Source organism: Bombus vancouverensis, unplaced genomic scaffold, assembly GCF_051014615.1.
Source record: "Bombus vancouverensis nearcticus unplaced genomic scaffold, iyBomVanc1_principal scaffold0040, whole genome shotgun sequence".
Classification (NCBI taxonomy): domain Eukaryota; kingdom Metazoa; phylum Arthropoda; class Insecta; order Hymenoptera; family Apidae; genus Bombus; species Bombus vancouverensis.
In genome coordinates this window covers 475,593-494,729 of record NW_027468931.1, presented here as the reverse complement: position 1 = coordinate 494,729, position 19,137 = coordinate 475,593, and the positions used below count along the sequence as shown (strand labels likewise).

Here is a 19,137-nt window from a genome sequence, read left to right as displayed (position 1 = left end):
GATTATTTCAGCGAGGGAAATTACGTGTTGCGTGCGAAGCCACGAGCTTTCTTTCAGGCTAATATACATAATTGTCCTATCGAATTTTCCATCTAAACCGTTGCGCTCACACGTGGATTTTGCATTTCAATTTTCTTACTTACAGTCCAGTCCAGTGAGACCAAGTTAAATTTTTCAGCCCTCCGAGGTAGAATATGTTTTATAGAGAGACGTACAACGCCATGAAGGGGAGACAGATCAATAAATTGGGTTATCTTTAAATTACTGACAATCATTTCATCGACGCGGTTTCACCGACACCGAGTCCCCCGGCAACGTCTGTCAAAGCTTATTTACCGATACACTGAAATCAACCACAATCATTTTACCGACCTCTTCCTTTGCTGACAGTTATTATACTCGCTGTCATATGTTATCGTTGATTATACATCTTTATTTACAAATTCGTTCCTGTGTATAACGAAACAAAGGAAGAAACGAAAATGATACGTTTCATGACGCATTGTTAAATTATTAATTAACGAGAGTTACATATCTACATGAATGCTTTGAAATGTCAGTTATAATTCATGAAAATGGATACAAGCCATTTTACTATACATAAATAGAATTATAAAGACATGTTACGTACTAATGCTTTTACGAAATATATTTCTGTATACGTTTGACGTTTCTGTATTATTCCTTATGTGCTTTCTGCTCTTGTGTTTAGCTCGTCGGAAGTAAAAATACGTTAAGCGAATCAGCTAATCTATTCGATGGCTGATTCAATGGCTCAGTCTTCTCTTATGCAACTACCAAAAGAGAAGATAAGTCTTTGGTTATACAACATTTCATAACGTCCAAAGTAACGGGGCACTAATTAGTTGAAACTTTAAGACAGACCAGATATCAGTCATCGTCCGTAAATACATTTATTACGATCGTTTAAAGTTTAAAGAAACACCGTTATAAAGTCGTAATACGAGACAAAGCGAAGAGAAAGTAAACTGTTGGATATATGACAAAATAATTCTATTTTAAATAAGAGACTGGTCAGCGTGGTTATTTTGTTTACAAAATCAAACGAATTTAATGAATGTAATGGTAAGGAAGTAACTATAAGTGGCTGTTAAACTATTTTTATGCTTGAAAAGTAATTCGCAAAGTAATGTAAAGCAGTACTACTGAGTTGTACATAACCTCTTTCAGAATTTGTTCTTAACCTCTTGCTTCATAACTTCCTTAATTATACTCTTCAAATTTATGGACTACTTCGATGTTGTTACGAACAGAAACTGATAAAATATTAATCTTAAATATAGATTGAAATGAAAGCTTGTCACGTAAATATATATATGTACTAGTTACTCAAACTATGGATCACATAACCTATACAAAAAAAAAAAAAAAAAAAAATTATTGTACACTATAAAGCAAGAGGTTAAATCTTTAATCTGTTAAGAATTAAATTTTTTATTGTAACTGCGAAAATTATAAAAGTACCAAGCGAAGCAAGTACGGAATATATGCGGAATATGAATCGCTCAACGAGCCAAAGAGCGGCTCAGTGACAAAATTAGTAAAGTAAAGACCACAAATATTACAACATTATATTCTACCACAAAATAATTCTCTATATAAAAAAGGTACACAACGAATCGATTTTTCACAACGATAAGAGTCAACAGAACCAATCAAGACCAGGCGAGACTCTCATAAGACAACGATATCAGAGGGATCAAATCAGCGACTTCAATCTATGTTACAGAGTATAGTTATCAAGAAAAATTGCTCTTTTCATGAAAAGTATGGTAATGATACTCTTATAATACATTGTATATCTGGCAGTCGGATGTGCCCGTGGCCATCGGAAATGTAAAGACGACGCTTTTAGAAAGTGATAGCGCCATCGCGTTTTAAAAACGCGTTAGAAGAAGGACGGTTTCGCTATCCAAGGCGAATCGAAAAGTGTGCGTGTTGCGAGAATCAGAGTTGATCGAGACGTCGAAGCATAGAGTCGTTAGAATTGAGTTGCGAGTGTTGTCGAGTGTTAGAGTTGCTAGTGAGAGAGAGTGAGAGAGAGAGAGAGTTAGTTACCAAATAGTTGTCAAGTTATTTGTTGTAAATACGAGCGTTGCATTTAGTTTTCCTGTTAATCAAACATCGTTTCTCTGTCTAACTAATATCTGTATTTTCAATCCATTATTAATAAATTATAATTAATCGGACAAAATTACACCTTTAATATATTCCGATATTACATTACCGTGATGTAATATTTATCATGCTTATTTTGTACGTAAAACGAATCGTTGGAATATTCCCGAAGCTAACGAAGCATTTCCCAAAAGTTAAACCGAAGAAATTAACGCGAATAGTTAAGTGAAATTTTTCCATTAACTTGCTGACCAACCGGCAAATAAAAAATCATAAAAATTGTTTCAATGTGTTGAGGTCACGCATAACTTCTTTTTTCATTGACGATTACCAAACAGGTAAAATTTCGAAATTGTACGAAGGCCACGTGACCAGATCGTATTGGAATTTGAAGTGCATGGAAAAAGACAACTCGAAGTACAAACCTTGAGCTGTACTACTCGAAGTACAAACGTGAACTAATGGATGCATAACGCCAAACATCCGAACAGCATCTTGGAGCCCGTCATTGTTCTGAAATAAAAGAAGTGACGAATTAAAAAGACGCAGGACTAATAATAATAAAGAAAACTTAGTTCGTATTATAAATTGAATTTACATCAGAAAAGAAGCACGATCAAGCGAAACAGATCGTAGAAATGACAAATATCATCGATATACGTTTCAGTGTAATTTCACTTTTGAAAATTATTTAGTTTAATACGATCGTATTCATCGCTCTGAAACTTTCATTGTGCTGCAATTTGTGCTGCGTCTTTTTAATTTCTCTATCTTTCTGTGTTTTCGGAAAAATTACTTGAAAGATTAAGAATTGCTTGCCTTATTTTATTTTCGATTAGTTAGGATTTGATTATTCCAGGTAAGGTTTATTGTTTATAACAGGTTTTATCACTTGTTTATTATTTAGGAGTTTGTTATTTTAGGATTAGTACCTTTTAGGATTTCTTATCCTTCGAGTTTCTGTTTCAGATATTTAGGTCTATTTCAAGATGTTTTATTACATTAGGATTATTTATTCGATTAAGATAATTTAAGAGTTTCACAATGTACAAAGAAATAATCGCGTGAAATTTAGATTTATGCTTTAAACGTATTAAACACGCGGTAATTTCAATGTCTATAGCCTCGAACGTGTTCTGATTAGTTGTGTCATTGTCTGTGACATTGAAATCACAAAAATCCATTGCAAGTGTGCTGTCATGCAATGTGGATGTAATTGGGTTTTTTGGGTATTTCCTGTATCATCTGATTTGTACAGTACTATTTTAACGCAAGGACAGGAAACTTATTATATATTTCCCGTCCATTATTTGAATCGTTGTGAAGTGTAACGAATTATATTCGATTCGAGGAGATGTTAATGAATTACCCATTTCATATGTAATTACATGGAAATAAAAATCAACAGACAACGGAATTTCCAATATTTTTTTGTTTCGTCACGTCTTTTTCATAATATATCTTTTATAGGTACGTGATCTATTAATCGTTCGAATGGAAATAATTATTCGTATAATATTCAAATGATTCTAGCCATAAAATAAATTAAAACGATACCTGTCAATGATATGCAATCTGCGTATGACGTCAACCTCGATCTATGCTTATACAAGAAATTTTATCAATCAATGACTAGATATACAATAATCAAATATTATAAAATTTCCTGAAAACCTTTAGGTGTTAATATTAAGGTGTTAATATCTTTAATATTTGCAAGTTATTGTTTAGCGCTAATTAGTTAGAATGTAACAAGTGGTGTACCAGAATTGAGATAATTAAGCCACACGAACAATCTTATTTAGATCTTTTTAATTTTTTAATTCTCTTTTGCTCCAATACTTCGTAAAATTAATCTTCGTTAGCTACTACACTTCATAGAATGACAAGAGATAATTTTTCTTATATAACGTTTCATTCATAAAATCTATCATTAAAGTATATCTTCATAAAAATATCATTCCATACTAACGGTATATTTGGTGTCATACGAGATAACAGTTACCAGTGATGACATATGTAACTTTATAAAGATATCTCGTTTTATTATATATTAAAAGAATGTACTCATTGCTGCTATATTTCAGATGAAAAAAAGGAGGCAACGATTTTACAGTAAAATCGTTCGTTTACAACTGATTCATTTACATTTCATGATAATACTGTGCATTCTGAATATGCTATGATTTGGTTTAAAATAATGAATAGTCCATTCTTGCATACTATTGCTCCGGCTTTACTTGTATTTTCGATATTGGTATAAATAGAAAGACAATTAATGTCGTTCGAGTCTATTTTCGGATCATTTATATTACGTTTAATCCATATAGTTATTATATGAGACATAGTATCGTAAAATTTGGAAGAATAAAACGTTCGTACAGGATGTACATTTTATAAGAACTCCAACAAATCTGCGTGTGCACCTAAAATACAAACCGATAGTGATTGTTCATAAGTTTATATACATTATCTAATGTCAATCGAAGGTATCAATTCTTTTTCTCCATAAGAGTACTTTTTCATTTATATGTGTTCAAAAATACATGTGTTCAACCGTGAAGCATATGTCACCTACAACGAAAAAGAGTTTTCCTATACTTAATATTTCCTTTGTATACCTATGAAAGTCTATTCTTCGCGTAGTATGAAATTATGAATAAATCTGGAATATTGTTCAATCTGAAAAGCAAAATAACTTATTGACATCATTCATTGATACGAGATTCAGAATGTTTGTTTTGTCTTGCAGAGAAAGAAGGCAGCCCTTTCTTTTAATGTGAAATAGAAAGCGAAAATTTGAAAACAGATTTCTTGGAAATTTACTTGCAAATATCGTTTTCAATATCGTGATTTTCTTCCCAATGGTACTGTACTTTCAAATTTTCCAGTATCCCTCTAAAAACAAAGAGTCGAACCTCGTTATCATTAACATAGGCATTACAAGGAAGAGAAGTATTAGAAAGCAGCTCCTTTTTATTATGGATTTCTTTATAATCGTGTAAATAAGAAATTCCGGAAATTTTTTCCTCAAGAATTTAATTCTTGTGTTTTGATTGATAATTATTACACTGCATACTAACTTTTCGCATACTGTTCGCGTCTAACAATTTCCTAATAATAACTACTTCAAAATTACATATGTTCTTGCACGAATTCAAAAGTACGTATGATACAATTACAATTGATTCTAAAATAATAATTATTTAAAGATATTAAGATACTAATTAAACGTTTCACTATATTTCAAAATCTGGAACAACAAATTTTTATTTATAAAAAATGAAACTGTCTTTATATATTCTTTGTCATGATGCTATTTCTTATTACCATGTCGACATTTTTTAAAATTCATTTTGTTATCTCTACGCAATATGAAAATTCATATACTGCTTAATATTTTTTACATATTATCCATCCACCGCATGACATCTCCTGAAAAATCAAAATATTAATGTTATATTATTACAATGCTTCTTAAATTTCAATTTTTGACAAATTTGAAATCCAATATATTTTGCACAATTATTATTTATCAAAAAATTCTAAGTTAGTAACTTTCTTTTCAAATGGCAAATAACATATACTTTGACTTACCTGTAAGTTTTTGTTCCTAATCATCATTTCCCCTTATAGAACATCATTATTGTTCTCATAATTACTACCAGTGTCATAGATATTGTAGTGGCTACAACTGAATTAATAGAAAATGATAAATAACTGTGTATAACACTAACACATAACTGTGTATAACAATGACACATAACTTTTACTTACATATCAGTCGATAAGGGATTACTGTGATATCCTGTTGATGTTTCTTAAGGCACTTGATTAGCTGCGATACGGTATCATTCCTTATGGTATACTGTAGATAAGTATTTTAGAAAATAACAAGAATAAATCTAAATTATTCAGAGGTTCCAGTTTCGGCTTAGACATAAATACAGGACCATTTGCAAAGAAGAAAGGGTGCGTTTCTACAGCCTCGTTATAGTAACCATGAATACCAATCTCTGAATTACTGGTTACTAAACATAAATATCCTATAAAATTTAATATATTTCTTTAATTTTTAATACATACATGAGTTAGTAGTTCTAAATTATGAATCATCCTACCTGTGATATTACACTTTTCCTTATAATATCATCACTCAAGTGAACAACATTAAGATCATGTAAACCATGTCATCCTATCTTACTGTGAAGATACTTAGTTATGTTATCTAACATTATAAAAATATCATCAAATTCAAGTCCTTTTATTCACATCACATGGCCACGGCGATCTGGTTCTTCGTTATATAATGTTCTAAAATTTGTCGTATATATAGGATGTACAAACCGTGATATCAAGGTATCAGTTCTTCCTTCCCAAGGGACAGTTTCATTAAAATTCTGATAGAATTAAAAATTAATTATTAATATTCTAACAATCATATATGTTAAATACATTATAGTCAACGATATATACCTGAGCGAATGTAGGGGTGATTCCTTGATAATTATAAATGTCATCAGCCCACATCATTGTGCCACTTCTTTGTACTCCATTAACTAGATTAACAGCCTAAACAAACATACAAAATTTTATAGAAGCTGTACAAAATATAGTATATATGCGCAATATTGAAGCGTTCAAGGGGATATAAAGGTAATGTACATCACATACACGTGTACCCTCATGCAACAAAATACAATTAGATTTAATAGTATAAGCTCTTTTATTCATCATAATAGATTGGAAATTTAAGTGTCTTACGAGGGTGAGTAAAAAGTTACCCGCTCTGTCGGTGTAGAATTTATTTTAAGCAATTGTCAAAAAAGACATACATCATTTTTTGACATAATCACTCAATTTCTGTATACACTTTGTCCATTTGCTGAAGGACCTTCGTATTTTCTCGTTAAAAAATGTTTTGGGCTGAGCTGCGAACCACGAATGCATCGTCGTCTTCACCTTTTCATCAGCTTTCTCGGCATCCATCTCGCACAAACTTTTTAAAACCCAAATCTGTCGTGCACTATTGCATAAGCAGAGCCGTGGCTGATTTGCAAATGATTTGCCACATTATCCAGTGTCACTCGTCTATTCCATAGAGCATAAGTTCATGAGCACGTTCGATGTTGTCATCGTGGATGTGGACGGGCGTCCAGCTGTTTTTTCATAACACTTGTGCGATCTTCTTTGAACTTTTGTGCCCATTCAAACACACTTCGTGACAAAACACTTTCTCCATAATGTGCATTAAATCTTTGATAAATATAGGCATCAAACATAACCTCCGACCACAAGAAACGAATCACAGCATCCTGCACTGTTTTCCTGCAAATCGCCATTGCAAAGCGCCATTACTCGCGCAACGGTCACAAACGAATTGACGTAACACAATGAAACCTACGCAGCAGCACTGAACAGATATTGACGTCATACGAAGAGTGCAGATGGATCAGTACGGTCGACAGAAGTTTTAACTATCTGGAGTGCGGATAAATTTTTACCGAGAGTCGTATAGGAATCTATAATCTGTAAGTACACCTTTGGCTGAATGGAAATTTCTCTTACATATAGTCAAAAATGCAGAAACAGTGTATTGAATTGGAAAGTGATAAAAAATAAGCGAAATTTCGAGGTTGCATGTGATTGCATTAGTACACAGGACGTTTTTAGCGAATAAAAAATAATTTTGAAAGACACGAGACTTATCTTGTATTTTATGCACTCTCTGTGTCCGAATCTCCAGAAGCTCTCTATCTTATGAAGTGTTTTAGATTAGCCGGAAAATTTTGTATGTACATGCAAGAAGTATACGATCTAAGTGGAATATTCCATTATTCTCTTGATACAACAGAAACGAAATTTACAGAACTTCTCAGAAAGTTGGTTTATTATTACCAAAATAATAGAATTAATATACGTTTATCATCTTTACATACCTAAGTCGTGGAGGTTTATCGTGCGTAAAAAATTAGTGTCGTTTCAAAGTTACATTTCGTACATTTTAAGCCTATAATTTGTAACGTACAAAACAATGTAAATTTGAGCTGTTTCTTATCTCCACAATAAGAAAATCCAACTTTACGTTTTTTACACAATGATATTTATGGAACAGTAATATCATATTATTGCATCGCTTGGAGAATGAAGTCAAGGTACGATGTGACCCTAGTGTAAACGCTGGGATAGCCAGCTGTGCCGCACTTATAAGCGTAAGACACAATACCTATTAAATACGAGGTTAATTCATGTTGTATCAGCAGTGGTCCGCCGCGGTCAGCCTGAAAGGATCGTTAAATTTTTAATCAAAGATACTGAAATATATCGATCGAATTGTATTGAAATTATACTTATATACAGTAATAATCTTCTATTGATTTGTGTATAGAAATACTCCAATTTATAATGTACATGTTATATGTATTTTGAGCAAAACTAAGATTAGAAGGAAATTAGATTAAATACCATAATGAGGTGTGAGAAGTGGGCAAAACTATTAAATTGTGTTTATCTATTATTTCTAATGTTTAAGACGTCGATTTGATGTTAATTCGAATTGACGTGTCTTCAGATACCGTATAGTTTGTAGTAACTCTGTAACTTAATTACCGTACAAGAATCCTCTCCACCCTGAGCATGTTCGGCGCATATTATACCATCAGTGATATCAGGTGCATTAGGAAATTTGGAATAAGCTATTTTGCATTCGGCGTTCTTAATCGCTGGCATTTGTACTTCCATTAATGCATTACGTCGTGGTCGTCCTACGAAGAAAATAAGAAAGATATTTAAGACTGGAACTGTTTAATTTTATTATAAAATTGATATCACTTACTATATCTTAATGCTCCCCATCCAGCAACAAGGGGGTTATAGCCGACGAAGTTGCTCTTTCGTAGGGGCTCTTTCGTACAAATGGGATATACGTACCCTGAAAAATAAAAAAATAAATGAAAATGCAGGAAACGAATGACCAAAAGTATGAGAAAGAATTGTACACGCTTTATGACACAATATATGTGTACAGTAAGAAATTTCAGGATATGATACTTCAGTAATACTCAATAGCATATATATATATATATATATATATATATATATATATATATATATATATGTCGGAGATGAAAGGAAAGCCGAAGCCCTTCCTTGGAGATTTTGGGAACATCCTCTAGTACCTTAGCCTAGATTTTATTATAGTTGTAATTGTTTAAGATTTGTAATAAGCGAGATTGGGTTCGAGGTGACAATCGGTCGCTGAACGTAGCCACGGTCACGGGATGGATGTTTTATCTAACGGAGGTCTGGAGTGGTTGTATGTGTTTTCCGAGAAGTGTGGTTGTGGCGGCATGCGGCCTCGAGAGCGGGCCGAGCCACGTGTGATGTTGCCTCGGAGGTGCCGATGCAATGGGACATACATTGTATTTAGTAACCAAAACTCCAGGCAGAAACTGCCTAGCAACGGCGTTTGGAACTCTCTCGATGCTTCCAACGAGTGTGCCTAGCAACGGCGTTTGGAACCTTCTCGATGCTTCCAAACGGGGATAGAAAACAAAATGCAATCGTACAGGGAGAAAAATCTCCACGAGGCTGGCATTCTTGCGATTGCCTTGGAGAGTGATACATCGAGCGTTTTCGAGGATCGCATTTGCGTCTAAGTTAGTTTCGCTTAGTAAGGAGTTATCCCGGTGACCGTGGATTCGTTTGAACTCAAACATTGCTAATAGTATTATTTAATTTAATTATTCGTAGATCGTATTATTCATTAGGCTTAGTGTTTGTTAGACTTATTATTAGTTGTACTTATTATTTGTTAAGCTTAGTGATAGACCTGTATATACGTGTAAATAAAATCTCGGCTTTGTGAAACGATGGCTAGTCCACATGAAGAGTCGTCGCGCGCCCAAAATTCGAATCCTGATCCGACATCAGAAGTGGGATCAGAACCGTTTAAAGTGCTACAAGGGCAAATGGACCTTATACGCGAGTTAATTCAGACGCTAGCGCACAAAACGGGGGAGCAACGACCGAGTACGGAATCTAAGGATGCAACGTTACCACGTTTTGACCCCGAAGGCGCGGGCGCCGATCCATCCGCGTGGTGCTCTCATGCTGATCTGATCTTGAAAGACCACCCGATGCAAGAGAGTGCGTTACTTTCCGCTCTAAATCGCGCCCTAAGGGGTTCTGCTGCGCATTGGCTTTCACAAATGGTGCGCGGTGGAAAGCTTACCTGGCCAACGTTTAAGGAACAATTTCTTTCGCGTTTTGGTGGCAGAGAGACAGCCGCTTCGGCGTTAATAAGGATATCCAGAGAACGACCGTCGGAGACTGAATCTCCGGGAGCGTACGGTAGTCGCCTCCGCTCCATGCTGCAGATGAAGTTGCAAGATCTAACGATGCCCGAAGTGATCAATGCCCTCGCCCTTTATATGCTGAGTTCACAAGATCGACGCTTTCGGCGACTAACGCTCGCGAATAATATCAGGACGGAGGACCAATTTCATGATGAAATGAGGATTCTCCCTTACAACGATCAGCCGACATTTTCGCCAAGAAATTCACTAACGGAACCTGAAGCTAAACGCAGCAGGCTATCAGTTCCTCGGATTAAGTGCTACCGCTGTGGTGCTCACGGACATAGGAGAACGGAGTGTCGCCTGCAAACACAAACGGGGAAGGAGCAGGATATACGAAACCCGAAGGAAAAACGACCAGCCGCATCGTCGAAGGTGACCTGCTTCAAATGCCACGAGGAGGGACATATCGCGCCTAATTGCCCATCATCGCGGAAAAGAAACTACGATTCCATTGACGAACGCCGGATCGACTCCTGTGTAGTAGAAGCTCCGGCTGGTAGATTAAGCCATCTGGGTGAGTCGTATCCATTTTACTTTGATTCTGGGGCCGAGTGTTCGTTAATCAAAGAGTCCCTAGCCTCGAAATTTTCGGGCAAAAGAATAACCGATGTGGTAGTGATGCGGGGAATCGGGAATACTTGTATTAAGAGTACACTTCAGATTTTGTCCACTGTTCGTATTAACGATCTTACATTGGAGATAGTTTTTCATGTCCTTGCTGACGATTACCTAAAATACGACATCATGATTGGTCGCGAGATTTTGAGCCAGGGATTCGACGTAAATATCGCGCAAGATAGCCTCGTTATTTGTAAAACAAAGGTCGTTAACGCTTGTGGTAAAGTCGCAGAAGATGCGGTCAACATTAACGAGGTTGACACTGATGTGATCGGTAACTATAAAGATCGATTAATCTCTGTTCTCGAAAAATTCAAAGAATCATTCATTACGGGTTTCCCGCGTACTCGCGTCAGTACGGGCCAGTTGGAAATACGGCTAATCGATCCCAACGTCACCGTGCAGAGAAGCCCTTACAGGCTTAGCGTGGAAGAGCGAAGAATAGTACGCGAGAGGATAGACGAGTTAATTAAAGCACAAATTGTAAAACCTAGTAATTCGCCGTTCGCGAGCCCTATAATACTCGTGAAGAAGAAGGACGGCTCAGACAGATTGTGCGTAGACTTTCGAGCGCTGAATAAAAATACGGTCGCGGATCGGTATCCCTTACCCCTTATTGCTGACCAAATCGCGAGATTGCAGAGTGCGAGATACTTCATTAGCCTGGACATGGCTAGCGGATTTCACCAGATCCCCATTCACCCTAACTCGACGGAATATACTGCGTTCGTTACCCCCGACGGTCAATACGAATACGTGACGATGCCGTTTGGGTTGAAAAATGCACCAGCCGTTTTCCAGAGAGCCATTTTCAAGGCCTTAGGCGACCTCGCTTATTCGTATGTCGTTGTTTATTTGGACGACGTTCTAATAATCGCCGACTCAATAGATCAAGCTCTAGAAAGGTTGCACACTGTACTAAACACTCTCGTAAACGCCGGATTTTCTTTCAATTTCGCTAAATGTTCTTTTCTGAAGACGTCGGTACTTTATTTGGGATATGTAATTCGTAACGGAGAAGTTCGTCCAAACCCGGGAAAAATACAAGCTTTGAATTCTTTACCTGCACCGTCGACCGTCACACAGCTTAGGCAGTTTATAGGTTTGGCCTCTTACTTCCGAAAATTTATTCCTAAATTTTCGCAAGTGATGAAACCCTTGTACGCACTCACTTCTAGTAACAAGCACATAACTTGGACGGACAGGCACGAAAAGATAAGACAACAGATAATTTCCGTTCTGACCGACGCGCCGGTGTTAATGATATTTGATCCCAATCGGCCCATAGAGTTACATACCGACGCTAGTTCGGAGGGGTATGGAGCTATTTTAATGCATAGAGTCGAAAAGGAAAACAGAGTCATCGAATATTATAGTAAAAGGACCAGTCCCGCGGAATCTAGGTATCATTCGTACGAACTGGAGACACTAGCAGTAGTAAGCGCCGTTAAGCATTTCCGACACTACTTACATGGACGGAAATTCTTAGTAGTTACGGACTGTAATTCTTTGAAAGCCTCCAGCAACAAAGTAAACTTAAACGACCGGGTTTATAGGTGGTGGGCTTATTTGCAAACATTCGATTTTGACATCATGTATCGAGAGGGTAAACGAATGGCCCACGTAGATTTCTTTTCGCGAAACCCCGTAGACTTGAATCGCCGTATGATAGACAAGGTCGCAGAGAAAGAGATTAATCTGGCCGAGATCTCCGAAGACTGGCTATTAGCGGAACAACGTCGCGATCCGCAAATCTCCGAAATCGTTAATAAATTACAGAACGAAGAGCTCGCGGAAGATATCGCGAATACCTACGAACTGCGATCCGGTACACTTTACCGTAAAGTACAACGAAAGGGCAGAACCCTTTGCTTACCCATTGTTCCGAGAGGTTTTAGATGGTCCGTCATCAACCATGTGCATCAGTCAATTATGCACTTAGGATGGGATAAAACGCTCGAGAAGCTCTATGAGTATTATTGGTTCGAGGGAATGGCGAAGTATGTTCGCAAGTTTGTCGAGAACTGCCATGCTTGTAGAGTTTCGAAGGCTAGTTCAGGTAAAATACAGGCTGAACTGCATCCTATACCTAAGACCGGCATACCGTGGCATACGGTGCATATGGACATAACGGGCAAGCTGAGTGGCAAGAATGACTCGAAAGAGTATGTCGTCGTCTTGATCGATGCCTTTACGAAATTCGTGCACTTACATCACACACGCAAATTGGATTCGCTTAGCGTTATCAAGGCACTTAAGTCCGCCGTGTTTTTGTTCGGTAGTCCCTGTCGAATAATAGCAGATCAGGGTAGATGTTTCACGGGCCGGGAGTTTCAAGAATTCTGTGCAAGCAAACAAATCAAAGTTCATTTGATCGCGACCGGTGCAAGTAGGGCCAATGGGCAAGTAGAGCGTGTTATGAGCACGTTAAAAAATATGTTCACAACGGTGGAAACGACCGGGCGTTCGTGGCAAGACGCGATCGGGGAGATGCAATTGGCTTTGAATTGCACCATCAACCGCGTAACCAAATCGAGTCCTTTAGAGTTATTGATTGGTAGAGCAGCAAGACCGTATGACTTATTACTACCTGATAACATCGAGGAAAAAGAAATAGATATCTCCAGTGTAAGACAACAGGCAATAAAGGAGATGGAAACTAGTGCTAGGTATGACAAAGAGAGACTCGATAAAACCAAAGCTAAAGTAGTTAGGTTTAATCCTGGTGATTTGGTACTACGCCAAAATGAAGAAAGGAACCAGACAAAATTGGATCCAAAATTCAGGGGTCCGTTTGTGATATCGGAGGTCCTGGAAGGAGACCGATATACCTTGAAAACACTGGATGGGAAAAGGTCATACAAGTACAGTCATGACAGGTTAAGGAAAATGCCGGATAGTCGCATTCCTGCGGAGTTGGATGTCTGTTGTGATGACGAGAACAGTGACCATGGCGATGCGAGTACCCCGATCCCAGAGGATCGTAGAATTATATGAGCCCAGGTGCGGCCATGGGACGGAGTTCAGTGCGGTCAGGCACTGGGAGTGACGATGTCACGAAGCTGGGAGCCGGTTTAGTACCGACAGCGACGATGTCACGAAGCTGGGAGCCGGTTTAGTACCGACAGCGACAATGCCACGAGGTTGGAGCTGGTTTAGTACCGATAGCGACAATGTCACGAGGTTGGAGCTGGTCTAGTACCGACAGCGACAATGTCACGGATTTGGAGCTGGTCTAGTACCGACAGCGACGATGTCACGAAGCTGGAGCTGGTCTAGTACCGACAGTGACAATGTCACGAGGCTGGAGGCGGTCTAGTGTTGACAGCGATCGTGTTACGAAGCTGGTTATGTAACGAACTTTGAGAGTATGTGCGATTCGAAGGATGAGACCCATTTGGGTGTGAAATCGAGAATGGTCCGTCATGTCATTACGACCCGACTGAAAGCACGCAGAATGCAACTGGCACTTTGAATGCTAATCACAATGACACTAATCTTGTTTCCTTTTGTTTTGTTGACGAAGGTACACCCGAGGACGTGTGATAGTCAGGATGGCCGTGTCGGAGATGAAAGGAAAGCCGAAGCCCTTCCTTGGAGATTTTGGGAACATCCTCTAGTACCTTAGCCTAGATTTTATTATAGTTGTAATTGTTTAAGATTTGTAATAAGCGAGATTGGGTTCGAGGTGACAATCGGTCGCTGAACGTAGCCACGGTCACGGGATGGATGTTTTATCTAACGGAGGTCTGGAGTGGTTGTATGTGTTTTCCGAGAAGTGTGGTTGTGGCGGCATGCGGCCTCGAGAGCGGGCCGAGCCACGTGTGATGTTGCCTCGGAGGTGCCGATGCAATGGGACATACATTGTATTTAGTAACCAAAACTCCAGGCAGAAACTGCCTAGCAACGGCGTTTGGAACTCTCTCGATGCTTCCAACGAGTGTGCCTAGCAACGGCGTTTGGAACCTTCTCGATGCTTCCAAACGGGGATAGAAAACAAAATGCAATCGTACAGGGAGAAAAATCTCCACGAGGCTGGCATTCTTGCGATTGCCTTGGAGAGTGATACATCGAGCGTTTTCGAGGATCGCATTTGCGTCTAAGTTAGTTTCGCTTAGTAAGGAGTTATCCCGGTGACCGTGGATTCGTTTGAACTCAAACATTGCTAATAGTATTATTTAATTTAATTATTCGTAGATCGTATTATTCATTAGGCTTAGTGTTTGTTAGACTTATTATTAGTTGTACTTATTATTTGTTAAGCTTAGTGATAGACCTGTATATACGTGTAAATAAAATCTCGGCTTTGTGAAACGATGGCTAGTCCACATGAAGAGTCGTCGCGCGCCCAAAATTCGAATCCTGATCCGACATATATATATATATATATATTTGAGGAGTTACTCGAAAATGGCACCTCCTCCACCAATCTAAGAATGGCAATATTATGATTGTGTATGTTTTCTATTCCATCCATATGTGCACAATGTGCTGCGGTCAAAACAAACCTAACCCCGTTGAGAGGGTACCGATCAAACTAGGGAGGTGTGGTTGAAGTTCCCATCTTATTTCGTCTCGGTGGCTAGTTGTTCGGGTTTCTCGAGATCGGGTTGAATTGGCAGTGGGACAAGCCTTTTGACGCCCCGATCCAAAATGCTCTTTGCCGTCTGAACTGTAGCTGTCCGGATGACACCATCGGCGCCTGGATGAACCTTGATAACTCGGCCCAGAGGCCAATGCATGGAGGGAACGTTGTCCTCTCTGAGGATGACGATTGTGCCCTTTTGGATGCTGTGTCCACCCTTGTTCCATTTATTGCGGTTGGTTAGCTCGTTCAAATACTCCTTATGCCAGCGGTTCCAAAAATGTTGTTTAAGCTGTTGGATATGCTGCCATTTGGAGAGTCGGTTCGATGGAATGTCTCTGAAATCTCGATCACGTAAGCACATTAATGAATCGCTAATGAGGAAATGTCCGGGAGTGAGGGCTAGGAGATCATTTGGATCGGTGGAGATAGGAGTTAGCGGGCGGGAATTGAGGACTGCTTCTATTTCTATGATAAGAGTATTACGGTGTTAAGCTCATATGTTTCTGTTTCTCCACTCGCGCTGCGCCATAATATCCTTTGATATTTCCGATCCTCTGGTCGTACGAGGAATTGCCGATACATTTTCTCGATGTCGCCAGTGAGTACGTACTGATGAGCGCGGAATCTAATTAATGTACAAAATAAATTGTGAATTGATTCGAGAATATAGGATTTCCCCATTTCCATGATTATCGTGATTTTTGTATAAATATATTTTTTAAGATACTAATAATTAGGTAGTTATAAATTAGTATTATCAATTATTTTGCATTTATAATTCCGCCTCTAGTATATGTGTTAATTGAAAACTAACTTTATGTTTCAAAAAGTACTAGCAAAGTCGTTGAGTAACAAGCCACTGATGCTAACACAAATAGCATTGTCGTAATTAAATATTTCTAAATATTCATTTTTCATTTTGAACCTGTAGAAACAATTTATTATATATACTATTAGCTAAGTAATTGCATATTTAATTAAGTCGAAATATAAAGCTTAGTTATTTTAATAATTTAAAAAATAAAAAACTGACAAACATTTCAATTTAATTTATGGTTGGAACAAAAGACAGTTATTTTTCATTAATTGAAATATTGCAATGCAGAGTACTTTCCAAAATACGCCGAGAGTATTCCTGATGGTGAAACGAGCGTTGCTTCATCTAACGCAGCTAAAGAAAACAACATCTATGTAGTTGGTGGTACGATGCCTGAAATAGAGGGCGATAAATTGTACAATACCTGTACTATTTGGGGTCCCGATGGAACTTTGATAGCAAAGCACCGAAAGGTAAGTAATATATTCCTTTATGGCTTTGAATTTGAAAATATTGGGGTGAAGAAAGTGACTCTATCTAGGAATAATTTAGGAATATACATATGTACATACGTATACTATAACCAATTCTATAATTTACGGTTTATAAAATACGTTATGATACGGGAAACGCCCATTTTTGTTGTAATGTGTTTGTTGTTGTATAAATTTTTCACATACTTAAAATATTATTATACTTATTTTTTCTCCTTTTTAAACATTATTAAATGATAAGATTTTTTAATAAAAGAAAGTGATAAAAACGCTGTCAGTTATTAAATAAAAAATAATTAAAGTTTAGGAGTTGGTAACTTTGATATTAAATTACAAAAGTTGCAGCAATAGAATTAGCGACCACATTTTTATGTTATTAGGTACATCTATTCGACATCGACATTCCTAATAAGATTACTTTTCGAGAGAGTGATTCACTCAGTCCTGGTAACTCCCTAACGATGTGAAGGGCTGCAAAATAGGTATTGGCATTTGCTATGATATTAGATTCGAGGAAATGGCACGCATTTATCGGAACAAAGGTACAGTAACTTAATCGATCAATACTTAACTAGCAAAAAATTAAATATCTTTCTTAAATATATTCTATATAAAATTAATATAATCTGCAACTCTGTATAAAAAGAAGCTTAATTTAAAAAACCAGTATATTTGCTGAAAATGAAACAAATAAAAGAATTAAAAGCACAATAAGAGGACTGTCCTCGCATATTCAGAAATGATGGAATGTGAACCGTGCAACTACGAAGTTAATTGGTATTCGGTGGCTTCATATTTCCTGCTTCTCTGGGTTAGGTTGCCAAATGCTGATATATCCAGCGGCATTCAATATGACCACTGGACCACTGCACTGGTCATTACTTCAGCGTTTCAGAGCGAATGATAATCAATTATACGTTACTTGCATATCACCGGCTCGTGTTCCTTAAGCAAGTTACGTCGCATGGGGACATACACAGTTGACCAATCCCTGGGGAAAGATTCTTTACGATTTGGAAACTCAAGAGAATATGGCAGTCACCGATATCGGTAATTTACAGCTTAAAATTAAAAGCGAGAGATCCATGATGTAATTAATTTTTAGTCTCGTTAATTTATCGATTTAGCCATCTTCCTCTGTATTTGTTGAATTTATTAGTAAGCATTACTTATTACTTCGTATGTTTCTTTTTTCTATCAGATCTAAAAGTTGTTGAGGAAGTAAGGGCTCAGATACCTACATTTTCTCAGAGACGTACATATTTGTACGACACTGTCTGTAAGAAGGAGTAACTCTACACTAAAACAGAAAATGTTTTTTTATAATATTTCTACTACAATATCCCTTTTTTGTGAATTATTACTAATTTCTTATCATTTGTACTAAACGAATGACTCAATTAAGAAAACCAAAACGTTATAAATAATAATCTGTATATCTTGTGTATCAACATGTAATTGGATATTATAATAATATAGGAATGCTATAATAATATAGGATAATAATATAGGAGAATAATAATATAGAAAAAAATACATGCTTTTAAACAGCTTTAATATCGATCACATAAATTGTTATAATTCACAATGATTACGCATACATAAAAGACCCCTTGATAGTAAAATTTACGATCAAAAGGCAATTACGTATCGTTTAACAACATTTAATTTATAACACCTTTTAAACATTTAGACAGATTAACACATAACACTTCTTATATATAAACATCAATTCGAAGTTATCAGCTTGGAGAAATTGGTCGATTAATACCTGTAGATTGTCTGTCTCGATGAAAGACTTAAAGAGAGCAAAAACATGATAATGCCGCTAATATAATATTCCTTCTTTCTTGTATCTGTCTGCCTCTCAGGTCGTTTTACTAATCACAATAAGTAATTTCGACTTCTTTGCGCTCTCTTTTAACGCATTCGAGACCGAAAGAAATTCATATCAGTCAGTAGGCAAGGGTATAATATACATATTTTATATATAACTTATGTAGTAATGTATATATCATGTTAGTTTCATATTTTTTTCAATATAGAATTATTATATATATATATATATATATATATATATAATATATTTTAAAAATATGAGGCATACTATTTAAGATTGTC

At 36.9% G+C, this 19,137-nt stretch overlaps 2 protein-coding genes across 2 annotated transcripts; one reads left to right on the top strand and one right to left on the bottom strand.

Moving 5' to 3' along the window:
* Positions 1–3,934: 3,934 nt before the first annotated feature.
* On the bottom strand, positions 3,935–9,143 carry LOC143304576 (venom serine protease Bi-VSP-like). The gene is made up of 11 exons (XM_076627054.1): positions 8,975–9,143; positions 8,749–8,903; positions 6,924–8,420; positions 6,616–6,711; positions 6,261–6,539; positions 5,917–6,185; positions 5,737–5,833; positions 5,470–5,574; positions 5,223–5,392; positions 4,966–5,037; positions 3,935–4,821 (listed from the first exon to the last, which is right to left on the bottom strand). Exons 2-3 carry the CDS (start codon positions 8,878–8,880, stop codon positions 8,265–8,267), a joined length of 288 nt encoding a protein of 95 aa, XP_076483169.1. The 5' UTR covers positions 8,881–8,903; positions 8,975–9,143; the 3' UTR covers positions 3,935–4,821; positions 4,966–5,037; positions 5,223–5,392; positions 5,470–5,574; positions 5,737–5,833; positions 5,917–6,185; positions 6,261–6,539; positions 6,616–6,711; positions 6,924–8,264.
* LOC143304582 (omega-amidase NIT2-like) lies at positions 7,581–18,573 on the top strand. Its single transcript, XM_076627057.1, has 5 exons — positions 7,581–7,670; positions 16,811–16,995; positions 17,397–17,558; positions 17,833–18,066; positions 18,218–18,573. Exons 2-3 carry the CDS (start codon positions 16,912–16,914, stop codon positions 17,481–17,483), a joined length of 171 nt encoding a protein of 56 aa, XP_076483172.1. The 5' UTR covers positions 7,581–7,670; positions 16,811–16,911; the 3' UTR covers positions 17,484–17,558; positions 17,833–18,066; positions 18,218–18,573.
* The last annotated feature ends 564 nt before the right edge of the window (positions 18,574–19,137 follow it).